This window comes from Macadamia integrifolia, chromosome 1 (genome assembly GCF_013358625.1).
Source record: "Macadamia integrifolia cultivar HAES 741 chromosome 1, SCU_Mint_v3, whole genome shotgun sequence".
In the NCBI taxonomy this organism is placed as follows: Eukaryota; Viridiplantae; Streptophyta; class Magnoliopsida; order Proteales; family Proteaceae; genus Macadamia; species Macadamia integrifolia.
This window is the reverse complement of record NC_056557.1, coordinates 17,697,350-17,715,618: the sequence shown is the minus strand read 5'-3', so window position 1 is coordinate 17,715,618 and position 18,269 is coordinate 17,697,350. Positions and strand designations below refer to the sequence as shown.

General features: G+C 38.4%; 1 protein-coding gene across 2 annotated transcripts; it reads right to left on the bottom strand.

Annotated features, from left to right (window-relative positions):
- Positions 1-1,575: 1,575 nt before the first annotated feature.
- LOC122080933 (EH domain-containing protein 1-like) lies at positions 1,576-18,188 on the bottom strand. 2 transcript variants are annotated; one of them, XM_042647832.1, is made up of 16 exons: positions 17,975-18,188; positions 17,787-17,866; positions 17,123-17,191; positions 16,985-17,042; positions 16,762-16,817; positions 16,641-16,680; positions 16,492-16,568; positions 13,548-13,661; positions 13,072-13,174; positions 12,899-12,948; positions 5,246-5,374; positions 4,910-5,161; positions 4,696-4,775; positions 2,492-2,618; positions 2,232-2,375; positions 1,576-2,078 (listed from the first exon to the last, which is right to left on the bottom strand). In XM_042647832.1, the coding sequence occupies exons 1-16, from the start codon at positions 18,057-18,059 to the stop codon at positions 1,893-1,895; spliced, it is 1,650 nt and encodes a 549-aa protein (XP_042503766.1). In that variant the 5' UTR covers positions 18,060-18,188; the 3' UTR covers positions 1,576-1,892. The 2 variants fall into 2 exon arrangements, with proteins under 2 accessions (XP_042503766.1, XP_042503774.1); XM_042647840.1 differs by having other exon boundaries at positions 16,492-16,553; positions 17,975-18,187.
- Between the last annotated feature and the right edge of the window lie 81 nt (positions 18,189-18,269).

Here is an 18,269-nt window from a genome sequence, read left to right as displayed (position 1 = left end):
TATAATTTGATTATATTGTCACCCATAGTAATAAATATAACAATCCTTTTAGATTGTATTTCTTCTCACTTTAGAAACAAAGTAATTGAACCTTAAAAGGGGTTTTATCATATAAGGGACAAGGAAAAGAGAGCTATAGCTTTTTCGAATCTCCTCTCTCCTCTTTCCTCTCCCATCCTTTGTGAGTGTGAGTGTGAGTGTGAGTGTGAGTGTGTGTGAAGGAGAAAACCATGGATTATAAAACCTTAAGACTTTAATGGTGGATTACTCTTCTCCAATTGAATGTGGATTGTAAGTGTTGAAAGGATTCGAACCCTATGATTGCTCAAGTGTGGAAGAACTATTATTTGGAGGAAGAACTTCGATTGGGGTTATAAGGTAAACAATTTCGTTCCCAAGTAATTAATTTTTATACGATAATTTCAAACTCAAAAAATCCCAATATGATCCCCGCTACGTGATTGGATTCCCGCCAACATAAGGCCCATAAAATTTCAAGAAAAATGGCAAAAGAAAACCAAAGCCATGCACGGTTAGTTGAAATTGACATCATATCCTTCAAGTGTTGAGAATCCATCTCACTACGCCACACTTATTACTAACTTCTAACCAACTTATATTCTTGCAAAAAAAAAAAAAAAAAACCTACACATATTATATCAAAGAGAGGTTGGTAGGTCACTGTGGGTGAGTAGGTGGGTGGTCAAATCCGTGGGTGTGTGGATTGAGTGTTCTCACATTATAATGTTATACTAGTAAAGACGTGCATGCCATGAAAATTAAATCTAACATTGGCATAACACTATCCAGCTCTCAACTGCCGAATTCAAACTAAATACAATGCCTTCAGGCTTCACCCTAATGAATTATCGTCGATGTGACTTTCCAATTACTTTCCCTTAATACAAAATCGAGGGCAGATAGGGTTCTAAAAATTAAAATCATGTCAATTAAACCAATTGATTTCAACTCAGAATCAATCAAGCCTGATCCCAATTTGTCCAAGTCAATTTGACCAATTCTTGTACCAAAAAAAAAAAATTTGACCAATTCTGATTGAATCAGAATCGGCTCGGGCTGATCCTATTGCCGCCAATTCGACTTACTTGAACCTTGGTTGAGAATTGGAAAGAGAAGGCATATATACAGCAAAGATGTAGAAGGTTGACCACACTTCTCTACATGCACTTGGCTTCCCAACCAAGCACTGGTGAACAAAGAGGGTAGGTATAAACCATATCATGGAATCATGGATGTAGAAAGCTAACCATACCATCCATAATTCAAATCATAGACTGATGATTTGGCTGTCCAGTCATTAGCCAAATGAAGAATGTTCTGGATGAATCACGTAAGAAATTTAGTTTTCAAGGGTCCTTTGTTAAGCTTGAATTCATTAACCTTTTCATGTAATTTTACTAGTAGTATAATGATTTTTACACATTTTTAATTAAAACAAAACACAATAAATAGATTTTAACACTAATTAAAACAAACCCTGTATCATTAATTATGTGCAGGAAGGCTTACCACTTTAATAAAATATACAGTTTCCTTCTTATAAATAATACTATATTATAATTAAATAATTTTATTGAAGATATAAATGATTGACAGGACCACTCCACTGGAAACTCATAGAAGGCAACTACAAGCATCATCTATGAGACTAAACAATTCTTTGCTACTTCCACTAGAACATACAAACTCTCCAACCCAACATTGGATATCCAACCAGGTCCTCAAGATATGGTCAGAGAAACACATGGACAAAGCAAAAAATTTCAAATACAGGACAAGATTGGCTATGAAAGGCTAATATGGCACACCAGTGCAGCTTTTCTTCCATTTTTCATTCCTCTAATCTGTTTCTATCTGTCAACAAAATTTTCTTAGTCATAGGGGTTTCTAAAGTTTTTGAGGAGGTCTGGAATATCATAACCCAGCATATCATCAACGTCCTGTATCATCTTAGGCTTCAATTTCTCAAACTTATCAATGCTATAACCACTCAAGACCTCTCTAAAGTGCTCAACATTTGGAAAATCTCCAGCTGGAAGATGAAACTCCCTTTGCACCTGCTTAAATAGAACACAATAAGTCAAAACAGAAAAAAATAAATAAATAAATAAAATAAAAAATAAAAAAAATAATCAGCACAAAGACATGGTAGACACAAAACAAAAGAATATGGGGATACGAAGGATGGAGGTGGCAAGAGATTTTCGAACCTTTCCAAATTCATCTTCAAGATTATCGATTAGACGCTGTTGGGCCTTGGCTTTGCCCATTATTGCAGGCATTTCCTTTTTAAGATGGCTAATTATGTAGGCATGAATCTTAGCAGCTCTTGCACGTTTTACAAATTCATTGATCTGAAAACAATTGGTATCACTTGTTACATGTTGTAACAAAGTCTCAACAAACAAATCAAATGTTTCTTCCATTTCAGAAGTGAAACCACATCAAAATGAGAAAAAAGTGAACATACCCGGCGATCGCAAGCCTTCTTTGGAATATCTTTCAAGTCCAAGAGAAGGTCATCCTGTTCTTTCTCAAAAAGTTCTTTACCAATTGGACCAGCAGCTGCTTCATTAATTGGTTTGTCATTGAATGAGCTGTCAATGCCAGTAGTTGATTACATTAATCTATGCATAATTTTGTCAAATAAAAAACTAAGGTTAATGAGAACCAAAAAATATAAGGAAAATGTCAATATTCAATCCAAGACTTTTGAGGGCCAAACTGTAACCCCCAATTACCTTGAAACTAGGACCAATCTAAGAAATTCTGCAGACTGTTATGGCTGTATTCTTTTATGACAAATGCCCTCCATTGGCACATCTTATCCGTCAATCCGAACATCAAATTGGCTGTATTCATCAACCTTTCTAGTTCTTCCTTTGCCAACTAAGAATCCAAACCCCTTTCAGTATCATGTAAATCACAGATAATGCCGAAAGGGGAGCCACAACCTTAACATTCCGGTTCTTCAAGCAATTACAAAAATTTGAAAGGATAGTAATTTATGGCCAATGGCAGGGAAATACAGAGATAGAAAAAGGTGTGTGTGTGTGTGTGTGTTGGGGGGGGGGGGGGGGGGGGATAGATCAAAGCCTCTTCTTTGCAAGGTTGAAGAATCGAACTCATCATTAGGAAAGAGGAAGACCTCTGGTTAGAAATAATGACCCTTTTCCTCATCTTCCTGAGCGACCATATTTGGGGCCTGTATTGGGACTGCAAAGAACTAAAGTCTTAAACCAGTGTTGTTGCAAATGGAGAGGTACTTGAAACAGCCATGACAGCTGCCCAACATCCCACCATTTGGGATAACATCTAAACCATTTTAGGATTGTTAGATTATTAATCAAGAAAAATATCCAAAAGGAAAAGGGGAAAACAGAGGAATTTGCATACAGTTCGAGGGAGAAGATGGTGTAGGAGAGTCTGAAGAGATGAAAGAATGAGGGTAATGCTAATGGAAATCACGTGAGGTGGGAATATAAGAGTTCTCTCTGTCCCAATGGCCACATACACTAAAAATCTTCTTCAATTTTCCCCTGTTTTAAAGTTTAAAAACCAGAAAATAAAGGTTAGTTTTCCCTGGTTCTTCCATTTTTTCCTCTCCGATTTTCTTCTCCATCCTTCATCATTTTAATGGAAACAGTGGGCAAGCAATAGATTTTAGACTGGTTTTGTTGTTTAATAAAGTAGTTCAGAGAACGGTATTCAATGTTTGGGATGGTAATTCAGAGGGAGTTGCCAGTGTCTTCTCAGTCAACAAAGGACAATTGAATTTGACAATCTCCAGCCAGCATGAATAATCTGGCAAAAAAACAGCCAAAACCCTTGGAATTTCTGACTGATCCGCTGGAAAAGGTTAAAAACAGATTATATAGAGAATTGATTTCCCTAAATCAGATTTCGCAGTTAAATGATTCTTGATTGAGGTTCCCGGCAGCCAAAGACAAGAAAAAAAGACTAGCTGGAGTGAAGAAAATTGCCGTAGATAAAGTAAAACAATCAGTCAGCTTCTATCTTACATTGTTTTACATGCATCAGCTCCTTGTTGTAGCTGGGATCCGTGGAAAGAATTAAAAAGGGTGAAATAGAAATAAAGAAAATAAAATTGACACCGGCCAGCATGACATAAGGTATTTCATATATTTCCCATAGTTTTAGGAAAGTTGCTATCTGCATTCCAATTTTCAAACACTGCATAATTTGGTCCTTCAAACTATAATGAATATTGAGGTCATTTTCCACAAAATATTATTCCTAAACCAATGTTTAGGTGGAGACTTCATGTTTGAAGTGGGAAATAGCCAAGCAGAAGTTTTAGTTAACCTTTGAGAAGCAACCATCAATAGATTTACACCTAAAACCTAATCCTTTGAAGGATATCTTAAGAACCATAAAATCAAGTTCCTTCAACAGAAACATAAGATGAACCAAAATTAATTAACTACGACGAGAGGGGAAAATATCAAATAGTCAATTACATACTCCATAAAAATTTTGTTAGGTGTCACCCAGTAAGTGGGTTCTTCCCATTTCATTCCAAGGCTCCATACGTTGTAAGAAGAGCCATGTATACTTCCCAGAAGTAAAGAATTTCCACATAATTGTAGGTTGGTAGAACAAAAATTTATACACTAAACACAAAACAATCTTTATGAGAGTTTAAGAGCATACCCTATATAAACACGCATGACCTCAGGAGTATTCAAAACTTTACCAAGTGACCACATCAATGCTCCATAAACTCTCATCAGCTACAATGTAGTACCATGATCAATCCAGCAATAATGTTAGAATGTTTTTACCAAGGATTACTATATGAAAGTATCTGCAGGTCAATATGAAAAAAAATACCAGCTAAGGAAATAAAACAGTCCAGATGCCTTACTTGCTGAGTATCAACTTGATCTGACTTGTTTAGGACCACACGTATCTTGTCATCATGACCACGTAGAGATCCAATCACACGCTTGAACTCATCACTGATGTCAAGTTTATGAGGATCAAATAAAAGAAGAATGAGATCACACTTCGCTGCAAACCATGATGTAACACCAGTAAAATCATAGCTGCGTTGTGTTCGTTGCTTTTCTCCAGACAGAACTCCAGGAGTATCCACAAATGTAATGTGATCTAGCAGCTTGTAACATATAAAAGAAATGTAAATTACTAAACAAAAATAAAGAAAATTTCAAGCAATGATAAGTTTAGAATAATCACTCACTGGATGTGGCATTTGGGAACACTGAAATTTTGATAAGAATGCTGTCCCAAATGTTGTGAGACCACTAAATGGCATGTCTGCTTGAACAGCAATAGTGTTACCCGGAATGCTTCTCTCATCAGGTCCCGACTATGTTTATAAATACAAAAAATGAATGATGAAGAGATGAGCAAATATGGCAAATATATAAAACACTAAACTTGAAACATTAAGTAGTTGAAAAGAAAAAAATAAAAATAGATATTGATAAAATTGGCTATTCCAAATCTGAAAAACATTTCAGATTGCTAACTCAAACCAATAGCTGTATTCATTAATTTGCAGGACTTCCAACATATTTGTACCAAAAGATTGCACCACATAAGTTCAGACATTAAAGGAGACCACATTGGAAGAAAAACTCTTGAGAAATTGAATAGATTTATTGAATGATGGATTGAAAATCCCTTCACAATCCCAATTCCCACCTCCTTAAGTGAAAAGCGAATGTCTGCTATAATAGCTCTTGGGTGTGAGTGTGAGTTCAAAATCTCATAGCTTTCATATTTAATTTTATTGAAATTTTTTTTGAACTCTAGCTTTTATTTTGAGAAACTCAATTCACCCCCTCTTAGGATAGCATCCAGTCTTGCATGGACATGTGTACGAAAATCATTTAATGCACCAATGTGAATGAATGATATGGAGCAAATATAGGGGGTGAAGGACAATGGTAGAGGCTGAAAATGGCCTAGAATGAAATGTTGAGAAAAGACATAAGAACTATTGATATAATAGCTAGATCGGGTGTAAATAGTAAAGAATGTTAACTACTCATGCAGCAACTCCAAGTAGTTGGGGCAAGGCTTCGTGAGTTTACTTGAGAATAGAAATTAAACCCTTATAGTATTTTTCCTTGGCTCACTGCAAACCCTTAGGTGTACTCCCAAATGGTTCAACACCGAACCTTCAAGTGTTTTTCAATGGCTCTAAACAAACCAAGTGTTTCAAATGGCTCGCACCCAACCTTTAGCAGTCACCGAGTGACTCTTCTTGAGTCTTTCACACAAGGTCATGACACTCTTTTCCAAGAGAGAAAATAAAGCCCCATAGTAGGCTGATTGCAAAATACAAGCACAGAAACTCTAGAAGGCAGATTTGCAAATGAAAAGCACAAAACAGTCTCACAAACCATTAAAGCTCAAAAAAGAAATGATTCTCGGTTAAAGCACAAAGATCAATAGTGTTGTTAGCTCAAGAGTTGTTCAAAGGTCATCTATTTAATGTCTAAAGACCCAATATATAGGATTCAAGTAATTCTGATAAGATTAGCACAAAATAAGCTTAAATCACCCATGCGGACGACCACTTGATGTAAGGAAGATTACATCATCAAAACCACCAAAGTTGATCAAATTCTGATGGCTGAACTGAGATATGCTGGCTGCAAGAAAAAGGAAACTTTTGGAGATTTTCCAAGAACATGGAATAGAAGCTTCAGATGGTCCTCAAAATTGGATTGAAGGTCCTTTGTATGATTTCTAAACGTCTTTCAAAAGTTGAGCCTCAACTACTGGCTGGTTCGGAAGAACTAAAGATAGGTTACCAATTAGGAAACTTTTAGGAAACAAGGCTGCAGACTCCTGTAGGGCCTGATCTACAGGTCAAAGGTGCCTCTTGGGAATCCTAAGATAACCCCATAAGCCTAGTGGAAGAAGGTCAAGGGATGCTGAGATCAGGGGGCTAGAAATCTGCAAAAAAAAAAATCAATTACAAAGCTGTCGCAGGCTCCTCTGCTCTTCAGCAAATCAGCAGCTCTTCTAGTTGGTTTTGATCCTTGAAACAACAATCAATTGCACTCTTGATAGCCTCACAACACTCAAGGAATAACAGAAATTAAAAGGGGAAGACAGAATTCAATGGAGGGATGAGAATGGGGAAGAATGGTAATTGGTTCAGGCCTCTCACCCTTTCAAGTGTTTTGGGGCATCTCAGCACTCAATTGACTCTCTCAGCCATAGAAGATAACTTAATTTTTTCATTAATCAAATCTTGTCTCAAAACCTTACATTGGTTGGTTGAAAATAGGCTGAGCCAAAGCCTTACAAAAAGGAAAGTAACAAAAAAGGAAACAAAGAAACTTAGAAACTCCTATAACAAGTGACTAACCTTTCTTGTCCTAGACTAAGTCCTAGACTAAGTAACTAAAAGGAAAGACAATAAATTGTTTTACAAAAAGGAAACAAAGCTAAAATGAAACAAATCATCTAACAACTCTTCACTCCTTGTAGCTTGCTGTCCATGACATCAAAAACAGTATAAGAAAATAGAAACTAGTATATAATATCCTAACAACTATTAGCAGCATCTCATCCGAGCCAGCTGTCAATATTGGCCCCAAGGCACTGTTCACTAACAACTATTAGCAGCATCTCATCCAAGCCAGCTGTCGAAATTGGCCCCAAGATACTGTTCACGTGAACAGTAACCAATTTTTTTCCCCTTCTTAGTGCTTTGATCTACATCACCACTAAGGAGTGTGGACATCTATTGGCTTCCAATAGTAAGAGAATATAGCCATTAAAGTTACCAGGGTTCAAATATGACCGTTAAAAAAGGAGTTAATGGTCTGAAATGCAGACATCTCCACGGGAGTGTGGATGTCTCCTTCTGTCCTGCAAACACCTCCATAATAGTGCTGTTGTACTAAAGTCAAAGACCTTAAAAAACCAGTTAACATTGTTCGGTTGTCTGCACAAGAGTTTCCGAGTGCACGGGCTTCTCCTTAAAGATGTGGACATACACTGACTCGGTACTTGTTATAATTTCCATTTAACCACCAGACATCTCGTGTTGGTGCAAACGTATTCTGACACAAATTTTGTATCTTAGACAGATTTTTTTTTTTTTTTGATGAATAAATAATTAATAACAGGGAAAAAAAGGGGTTGAGGGATATACAATGCCAAAGGCAGGGATACAACCCTACGGGGCAGTGGGGATCCAGAATTGACAAGGAAAGACCCTAAGAGACAACAGAAAGTCTAATGTAGATAAGTCACTTGGGCTTATTTTATTGCAAATAAGCCTTGGGTTGTGTTATGTATGTGTTGGGCCTTTGATCCTATAGGTTTTCTTTGAAATGGGCCACTTTAATAGGCCTAAAATATGGGTAGAAGGTAGGAAAACAGGATTTTATTCATTAGTTTAATTAGTTGCTATTTAATTTAATAAAGGCCCATTAGGCCATTAGTTGGTTGTAAAGTCCTATATGGACTATTAGTTAGTTAGTCCTACTCCATGTTGGAGTCATAAAGTCAAGTCCTAGTCCTATTTTGAATTCCTAGTTGTAATAGAAGTGTCTAGTCCTATTGGGAAACTAGCTCCTAGTTGTAATAAGAGTGTCTAGTCTTATTGGGAAACTAGCTCCTAGTATTAGTATGATTGTAAACTTCCCCTCTATAAATAGAGAGGCATATGTACCATTATTGGAGAGATTTGAATGAAAGAAAGTTTGTATTTATGAAAGAAAGTTTGCAACTAAATGCTTAGAGCAACTGAGATAGTTGTGGGTGAGAAACCTAGGCTGAGATAGCCACTTCCTTTATTCTCTTTCACCCTTCTCAACTCCCCATCTATTTTATTCTTCTTTTTTTATTTTATTTGCTGTAAGTCTGTAACATTCAAGAGGTATAGTTCAGATTTTGATAAAAGTCTCCAGAAATCAGAACCAATCAGCAATCCTAGTGGGAATAGGAGAGAGATCGATCTCCTCTCTTTCTCTCTTCTGTACTCTGTTCAGCCAAGTCTTCAATCAGGGTATTCCAGGCCTCATAAGGGTCCCACGATCCTTACCTAGTCACTGTTGGAAGCATTCAGCTGCTGTTCTTGAAGGATCTTCTCAGTTTTCTCTCATAGGTCAGAAAATCAAGAAAGCTTGTAACTTCACAACCAGTCGTCAAAATTCTCTCAACTTTGGGCGTTTTTATACCCTCCCTAGGGACTATCTACGCCCAAGAGTGCAACTCAATTGGACTCCTACAGCCCTGGCGCACTTCTCTCTCTCCAGCTCCATAACAGGTCTTTCTCTCTCCTATCGGGTTAGGTTTTGGGCTAGTTTTGCTCCTATATGGGTATTGTATCCTTCGGGATTTATTTGATGGTATTATTTTTGTTTCTTACTCCTATTTGTATTGTTTGGAGTTATAAACTACGGAGTTAGTTACTTGTAATCTACTCCTACATTAAAGTTTGTTCTTTGGGATGTCAATGACTAGACGAACGGGGAGAGAACCAAGTTTAGAGGAGACATCAAAGTAGATGGCCCTACCAAATCAAGTCAAGATCTGGATTTGGAAGTCCATCTACGTAGGTTGAGTTCCATCCAGATATGGTTGATGGCTACTCCAAAAGCAAATTTCTCGGCGGTGTCGCAAATGGAAGAACTAGAAAAGGTCATATCAATCCAAAACCATTCTCTTGACAAGGGGAGGGGGTTCTCTGGCTAGGCCAACATTGGTAAAGGACTAGCTTCCAGATGTGGGAGGAGAAAGGACAGTCGAAGAATAGGTGGTCAATGTCTTCATGGCCATTCCATCAAAGGCAACAGGCAGGGGGAGGGGCTAGGCCAGCATTTGTAAAGGACTAGCTTCCAAATGTGGGAGGAGAAAGGATAGTCGAAGAATAGGTGGTCGGTGTCTTTATGGCCATTCCATCAAAGGCAACAGGCAAGGGGAGGGGGTCAGGGATGTGGCGGGAGATGAGGAAGGCTTGGGTGGGGAGCCAGTTGGAGAGGGCTCTCCAAACAGTGAAGTTGACGAGTGGAATGCGGGCTTTGAACCAGACAGTTTTATGCCAGGGAACGCAGGGGGAAGGGAGTGGATGAGGTTCCAAGCTGAGGCAGGTGAGAAGGAGCCCAAGGAGGATGGGGTCCAGATGATATCAGCTCTGGAGGAGGGGGCAGGAAGGGAGGAGAGAGAATGCTAAATGGGATCAAGAGAGGGAGAGTTGGGAGGAGGGGACCGAGAGGTAAGGGAGATGACTGAGGACACCATAGAGGTCCTGGGAACATCGGAGGAATAAACAAGGTGGTTCCCTATGATCGAGGAGGGAACACCAGTAAGGTGCAAGTTGTCAAGCCAAAAGGAGGTGGTGGTCCCATTACCGACACGTGCGGATGGCAGAAATGGCAAGAAGCCTGGCAAGAAGAATCTTGCGCCAGACCTAGGAGGAATTGGGTTTACAGGTGGTGGTCAATAGGGAGTCTCTACGGAGGAGAGAGGAGTAAACCCAACTAACGCATAAGCTTGGTTTTTTGGAAACAAGCTTCCAAACCAACTTAAAGATGGTAGTAGAGTTGGCATCTTTGATTCTCCTTAGGCCAAGGCCGCGTTTTGACTTGGGCAGGCAAACAGGGGACCATGGAGGGGGTGGAAGAATTTGGGGGAACGAAACGTTTCCACAGGAAAGAGCAGAAGAGGGATTCCATAGATTTGATAGTGGATTTGGGAAGCTGGAACACTCCCGAGCAGTAGATGTAGGAGGATTGGAGTGATCTGATGAGGACCAAGCGACCCGCATTGACGAGTTGCTTGCCTTTCCAAAGTTGGAGTCTCTTACGAATTTGGCTAAGCATGGGAGTGCAATAGTGGGCAGAGAGCCTGGAGGAGATGAGGGGAAGGCCAAGGTATTTGACAAGCAGAGAACTAAGGGAGAAGCCAGTTAACTCGATGAGATAAGCTTTGCTAGAGTCAGAAACTCCGGCAAAGAAAAGGTGGGATTTAAGCAGGTTGAGGCCAGAGAGAGATTCAAAGTGAAGGAGGGAGGACATAATGGAGTGAATGGAGGTCTCGTCTACGATAGAGAAGATCATAAGATCATCAACGAAAGCAAGGTGGGAGAGATTGGAGGCTTTACATTTAGGGATGGGGGAGATGAGGAGGTTATTGATTTGGGTTTGGATGGATCTCGAGAGAACCTGAAGGGCTAGACAAAAGAGGAGAGGGGAGAGGGGACAACCCTAACGGATGCCAATAGAGAAAGGGAAATAACCAACAGGGGAGCCATTGATGAGGACCGAGAACTTGGGAGAGGAGATACAGCAGTAGATCCAGTGAACAAAGGAGGAGGGAAAGGACATGGCCAGGAGCACTTGGGTGATGAAGTCAAATCTAATGGTGTTAAAGGCTTTGTGGTTGTCAATCTTGAGAAGAGCAAAAGGGGAGTGGGATTTCCTATCAAAGCCCCTAACAATCTCATGGCAAAGGATTATGTTATCAGTGATATTCCTACCGACTATGAAAGCCGATTGGTTGGCAATGATAAGAGAGTCGATGACAGTTTAGATACGATTGGCCAGGATTTTAGCAATAAATCTGTAGAAAAGATTGCAGAGGGAGATAGGTCTGAAATCCATCATGGAAGAAGCACCCTTAACCTTGGGGATGAGGCTGAGGAAAGTGTGGTTAATGGAGTTGATTTGGGATGGGTTGAAGAAGAAGTTTTTGATAGCTTTGGCGAGGTCATCACCAATGATATTCCAACAAGAGGAGAAAAATCCCATGCTGAAGCCATCAGGGCCAGGGGCTTTGTTGAGCTTGTGGGAATGAATGGCGGAATGGATTTCCTGGTCGAAGAGGATGGACTGGAGGGAGGGGATGAGGTGGTAGGGGATGAATTTGTTGAGGAGGAGGGGGGAGGAAGGTTTGGGGGGAGGGGGATGGGGTGGAATATATCATAGAAGGACACGACTTCAGCCTTGATTGCCTCAGGGCACTAAGAGTGGAACCATCTCTGGCCTGAAGCAGGAGACGGTTCCACAGATGTTACAAATTGAGAACTAAATCTATACTATGGAGATTTGCTTCTTTGATGCTTACAGGATTTGTTTCTCCATCCTTTGATAGGCTTGGGTATTGGTGAAGCTTTCCCATTGATTCCTGAAGTGGCCCTTGACTTTTGCTTCGAGATGCTTGTTCACATAGTGATAAATCTTCTTTGATGCTTTTAATACTCAATAGATTGTTAAAACCATTTACATGCACACACAAATTAGTAATCGCAAATACCATAATCCAAAAGGTTGTTTCATCACCAAAACACGAGGCATGGACCCTATGGTCCAACAGTCCAAACCATCTCAAATCACTATCTCGCCTCTTGTCACCAATAGTTAGTACCCTTAGATTTTCTTTAATGTATTCAATTCTAATTGTGTTCATCTTAGTCCTGCTATTCACATATCTCAACAGCCTCCTATTATTTATTTTTATTTATTTATAATCCAACTTCTCATCATCCTTAATTGAGCAAAATTTGTAATTTGTTTGTGTTGCTTCTTTACACCAACATCCAGGTGCATAAAACATGACTGCACTTATTATAGCTGTAATATTAAAATACCTTCTAGATTTAATATTATAAATTAGTCTTCACACTTCAAAAGCTCCTCTTCACATCATCCACCCTACTCTAACTATATGAACAACATCGAACATCCTCTTCAATTCCTCCAAAGGAAGCTACTCATTCAAAATACACACCCAGAGATAAAAATAACTAAATAAGGTTAAAATTTTAATCATAACGATGAATTAAAAAAAAAAAGATTATTATGATTTGAAACTTCATAGGTTAGGAATAGAGGAAGATAGAAATGAATAAATTTTAAAATACCATAACAACAACAAATCTGTCGGTTGTGGGCTCGGGTCCAATGTGAGCTCCTGTCATAATTAAGCAAGTGTTAAGTATAATAACACATTCTCACTAAAAAATTAAAAAATAAATAAAAACTGAACAGTAAGAACAAGAAATGAAAGGGAAAAAAATAACTTGTGTCAACTTACCTGGATAGCTACCTTTGAGCAAATGCTTAATGAATGTGGTTTTCCCAGTGGAATATTGACCCAAAAGCATGACCATGGGCTTAGCATCAAAATCACTATTTGTCTGCAAAATAGAATATACATTAAAAGTAGTTCATATGATTGATTGAAGCTTCAAAATATAAATTATAAAACTCAGAAACAAATAGACATCTACCTCTTCCCTGAAAGAAAGATGAAAAAATAGAATATACTGAATCCGGCATTTCCTAACATCAAACTAAACAAGGATAAGGGTAACACTTCCACGGTGCATACGTAAAATGACAATGGCACAGATTGCAGCCATGCAGCGGGTCTCATGCCAATGCAAGGGAGGATCCCATGCCGTCATCGGCATGGGACCATAGTATAGCTTTACTATCCCATTTTAATTTCAAGTGTACATTGGGCTAGTGTTTCCCACTAAAAATAAGTAATTAGAGTAGTCCACTCACCAGTAGAGGAGATACAAAATCATTAAACCGATATGTAACCTCTAGCGGCTTCAGCTTTTCAACATACGACCGCTTCAAGCCATCAATTATTGATGTAACAGTGCTTAAAGGTATCTAGACATGCATAAGGATAAGAAGTGGAGGAGGAAAGTTAAAATTCACTACAACTAGAATAAAAATAAGAAAAAAGCAATTTGGAAGTAAAAAATATCATAAGATATCAATGAAAAGAAAATGGAATATAGTTTGCTAGATGTAAAATAAAGTCAACAACCAGCTGCAAAGGCTTAAGTTATACCCTACATGACAGATTACTGTTACACTCAAGTGTGATTGCCATTCTAATTGGGAAGAGGTATGAAAATGCATTCAAAGGGCTAGATTAATTTAAAGCACTCCACAATCATGTCCCAAACAAATATAAACACAAAATTATCCATTTAATCCAGGTCGACATATTAGTAAGGTACTAAGGTTACTACATCTTGCACAACTCCAAAGTATTCAAAGAAATCGTAATCTATTAATTACTTGATGTACAAGGATCCACAACTACATGTGTGGACCTTCCCCCACATTTTTTTTTTTTTGGGATAGTTGAGGATCTTCTTTTAATAGCTCCTTTTAATTAGGTTTCCTTTAGAAGTGAGTAGAACCTTCTTTATTGTCAGGTCCTTAGAGGCTATCCCCACGAATTTATTAATGAAGAATGCTTTGGCTTTGTGCCTTGTTACTGTGTGAAACTGTGAGTGGTCAGATGCCATTATGTAGTGATATACCGACCAAGACCATGGTCATATCCCTTATTCTTTCCTCCTCTCTTCCTTCCTCTTGTTTTTGTTTCTATTTATTTCTACTGCAACCTTGGTCTCTGTGGAGCTGTCCGAGACCTACTGAAGTCGTGATATTGCCTGCTGTTCATGAAGTTGAATTGCTGACAGTGAACCAATACAAAGTGAAGACCCTATTAAGACTTTCCTGCGGCACCCTCCTGTTGATTTTCCAATGCAGCAGTTCTCATTCGCCATACAACTACTATTCTGTCAGTTAGAATCAAGTAATGTTTTGAGGGTGTCATCCTCCATTGGAGACCTTCCTCCGACCATAATCTCAGCCTCATCTGATGGCTGAAACTACTACAAGTCAAGTAAGTCACTAATATTTTAATTAGTTTTCTAATTTCAGTCTTCCCTTCATATCTCTTGATCTAACCATCATATTGCTGAGATATTTGGAGGTCCATCTCAATAGACCAGGCCCTACAATCATCCAACCTTGGTATTGATCTGCTAAATAGTTTGTTAGTTATTGGTTGTTGCTAATTCTGTCAACATACTTTATATTTCTATTTACCTATTACAGCTATTGATCCAACCCTTGGATCATCACCAAACTTTGGTGTATTATTCTTCTACCCTGGCTACCCTTTCGACCAGAACTTGGACTTGATCTGAGTCCTGTTTGCTTCCCCATCGGTCCACTCTTGTTGCTGCAATTAATATCATACAGTTTTACTTTGGGGTCGGGTATAATACTTGCTTTTCAGTGAGTCTAGCTCCCTATTAGTGAGTTTCTGATTACAATCCTATCACAATTAGGAGCCCTAAGACTTCATTTACACTTCCATCCCCTTCACTTCTTTCGAGAGAAGAGGGGTACCCATCCCGCGATGAGAAGTCTTTAGAGACCTGTTCCTTTGTCAAGAAAAGTTAGCCTTTCAGTAATTTTCTAACTCTTAAGTCTGAAAGTGTAAGGAAAGGGTGATAAGACACAGTAGTTGTATTCAATTTAGAGTGGCTAGGGATAAGACATAGTTCAATAGAGGACAGGTAAACCATGTGATAGGATTCAGTTCTGGGATGAATGCTAACTGTATAAACCTATTGATCTAGTACTATCAAACAGTAACCACTACATAGTGTTTTAAATCCAACGATGAGGAACTAATTTGGTGCCCAGGGATTTAAAGAGCACTATTTGACAGGGAAAATAGTATGCTCATGGTGTATGTTCTTCATCGATGATATGAATCTGGTGGATGAGACAAAAGCAAGGATTAACGCTAAGTTGGAGCTACGGAGATCAACCATAGAAACAAAAGGTTTTAAGATTAGTATTTTGAAGACGGATTATATGATGGGCAACTTTAGTCACACTATGATGGATAACGATAATGTGAAAATTGAGGAACGAGAGATACTGCAATGTGACTATTTTAGATATCTGGGGTCAACCATAAATAAAGAAGGTGACATAGAGGATGATGTTTCACAAAGAATAAAGTGGTGGGTTGGATGAAGTGGAGAGTTGCGACCAAAGTGTTGTGTAACGGATTCCGTTAAAGCTTAAAGGAAAATTCTATAGAACTATTGTACGACCGGCTATGATGTATGGGGCGAAATGTTGGGCAGTTAAGAAGTGTCATATAAAAAAGCTATGTGTAGCAGAGATATGGATGTTAAGATGGATATGCTACAAAACTAGGAAGGGCAAGGTAAGGAATGAATGTACTAGAACTGGGAGTTGCCTTGCTGAATGACAAGCTCCGAAAAAGTCGTTTAAGGTGGTATGGCTAAGTTCAACAGAGGCCTGAAGATGCCCCAATAAGTAACGATCTGATTCCGATTGAAGGAGCTAAAAGAGCTAGGGGTAGACCTAAAATGGCTATAGAAGAAATAGTGAGGCATAACATGCATAGTCCAGGGGTCCCAAGTATGACCTTGGATAAAGCCAATTGGAAGGCAAGTATCCATGTAGCCATGACTTGATGGTGTTGTGCTCCTTTTCTTTTACTTTCATTTTACTTTAATTTCTATTTCCTCCATTTCTGTTACCTTCATTTCTCCTATTTGTTTTTGTGTCTAAGGAATGGCATGAAGTCAAATATTACAAATCTGAAACGAGAACACACTTAGAGCATTGATGAAAGAATGAAACTCGATACCTTTTTCGAAGATTTTGAACTAAACCAATGAGCTGTTGGTGCTGATTGGGGTGGAATGGCTACTGCATTAGTAAAGCCTACAAACTTAGAACCAAAGATCTAAAAAACAAATAACCCAATTATTTACAAAGCATACGAAAGTTTCTTACCATTCACTTCAAGATCTGTCTTTTTGGGTGAACGCCTTTTCTGGAGGCAAAAGAAAAGGCTAAATAAGTTAGAAAACTCACTTAATCACCTAACTAGGCATAACTTATAAATAAAACTTACAGCTAGTAAAACATCCAACCCTTCCATAACAGGAGTTTTTATATTCTCAGGGTCATCTGTCCAAAAAAAAAAAAATGAATGAAATAAGAAATGTCAAAATATTTACGAAGTTCGAATAAAACATTAATGCTTAACATCCTTTTTTTTCCCCTTCTCTTTTTTGATAATTTAATGCCTACTATCTGTTAAAAAGGACAAAGCTAAAAAGCATTCCTTAATTTACCTTCTTTGCTAAGAATATCTTGTGTAATTTCATGTCCTGCTTGTGCTAATGCAATTAACTGTTCAAGATAGGAAGTTAGTAAAAACTAGTTTCTCTCAAAATGATAAAATATAAATAAATATTAAGGTATGCCAGAACCTGCATTGAAACAACAAAGTCATTAAAATCAAGGAACCCTTGACGTTTGGAATCCGCAATTGCCCACACCTATGAAGAAAATAAAAGGATATTTCAGCTAAAGAAACAATTATAACCAAATTACAGACAGACATGGTAACCAAGATAGAAACATCCATGCTACACTTCCCTTTGTGTTAGGCATAAGAAAAATCAACATCCTAGGCACCAATATGGCAACGTATGGAACCCAGAACAAGCAGATGCAGCGATGCAGCAAAACCTTTTAGCTGGTAAACATAAAGTAGGATATTATCTAGCCCCTTCCCTAAAAATAAAATCACTTCCTGAGAGACCACATGAACTGGCTCTGCAATACCCTTTTGAGAAAAGAAATCAATAAATTGTAATTTCACAATGCTCGTCCAAGATATAGAAAAAGAGTGGATGTAACTGATACTTGCTATGCGAAACAAATTAAGACAGAAGTTTTTGGAGGGATTAAACTCAATAAACATCATCATGTAAAATACTACCCTATTGGGTCCATACTCTGTAGTGATAATCTAGAGCATATAAATTTAAAGAGTTCATCTAGAAGCACAAAAATGTGGATCCTAAAGGTGAAACAGGAGGACGAATCATGAGCAACAGAAGAAAATAAGCAAATAGTGAAGAAAGAAACCTGCTTGAGTGCTGGCCGAGATAAATTAGCCATGGCGAAGAACTTGGTAGCATCGTTTCCCGTAATGCGGCCATCGGCATCTAAAGAAGAAAAGAACGAAAAACAGGTTCGAAACTTTGAAGATTTAAGCGAGATCGATCCAATAAATTAGAAAAAAAAAAAAGAAATGAAGGAAAGGGAGGAGGAACCTGTGTCGGCAAAGTTAAACCATTCCTGATAGATCTTCTGATTCTCCTTTGAACAAATGCTGATCGGACTCGAAAGAATCTCCATTAGAGAAGAACTGATAATCTAAGCACTTCTCTAGATTTCGAAATTTCGAAAACGAGAGTTTGATTTGCACTTCGAAAAGAGAGAGAGAGAGAGACTTTCCCCTCTCTCAATAATAACAAAAACTTGAAATTCTCGGAAACAGTAAATATGAGGTTTTCGCGCTTCACTAATGAGTAGGAGTAGATGATAGCTTGTAAGCAGCAATCACCT

Excerpts from the sequence above, each read along its gene's own strand:
- LOC122080933 (XM_042647832.1), bottom strand. The coding sequence starts at position 18,059 with ATGGAGATTCTTTCGAGTCCGATCAGCATTTGTTCAAAGGAGAATCAG. Across the intron at positions 5,375-12,898 it reads ACAGATTTGTTGTTGTTATG|TCGGGACCTGATGAGAGAAG; the intron begins GTATTTTAAAAT and ends TTATAAACATAG. Across the intron at positions 4,776-4,909 it reads ATCAAGTTGATACTCAGCAA|CTGATGAGAGTTTATGGAGC; the intron begins GTAAGGCATCTG and ends ACTACATTGTAG.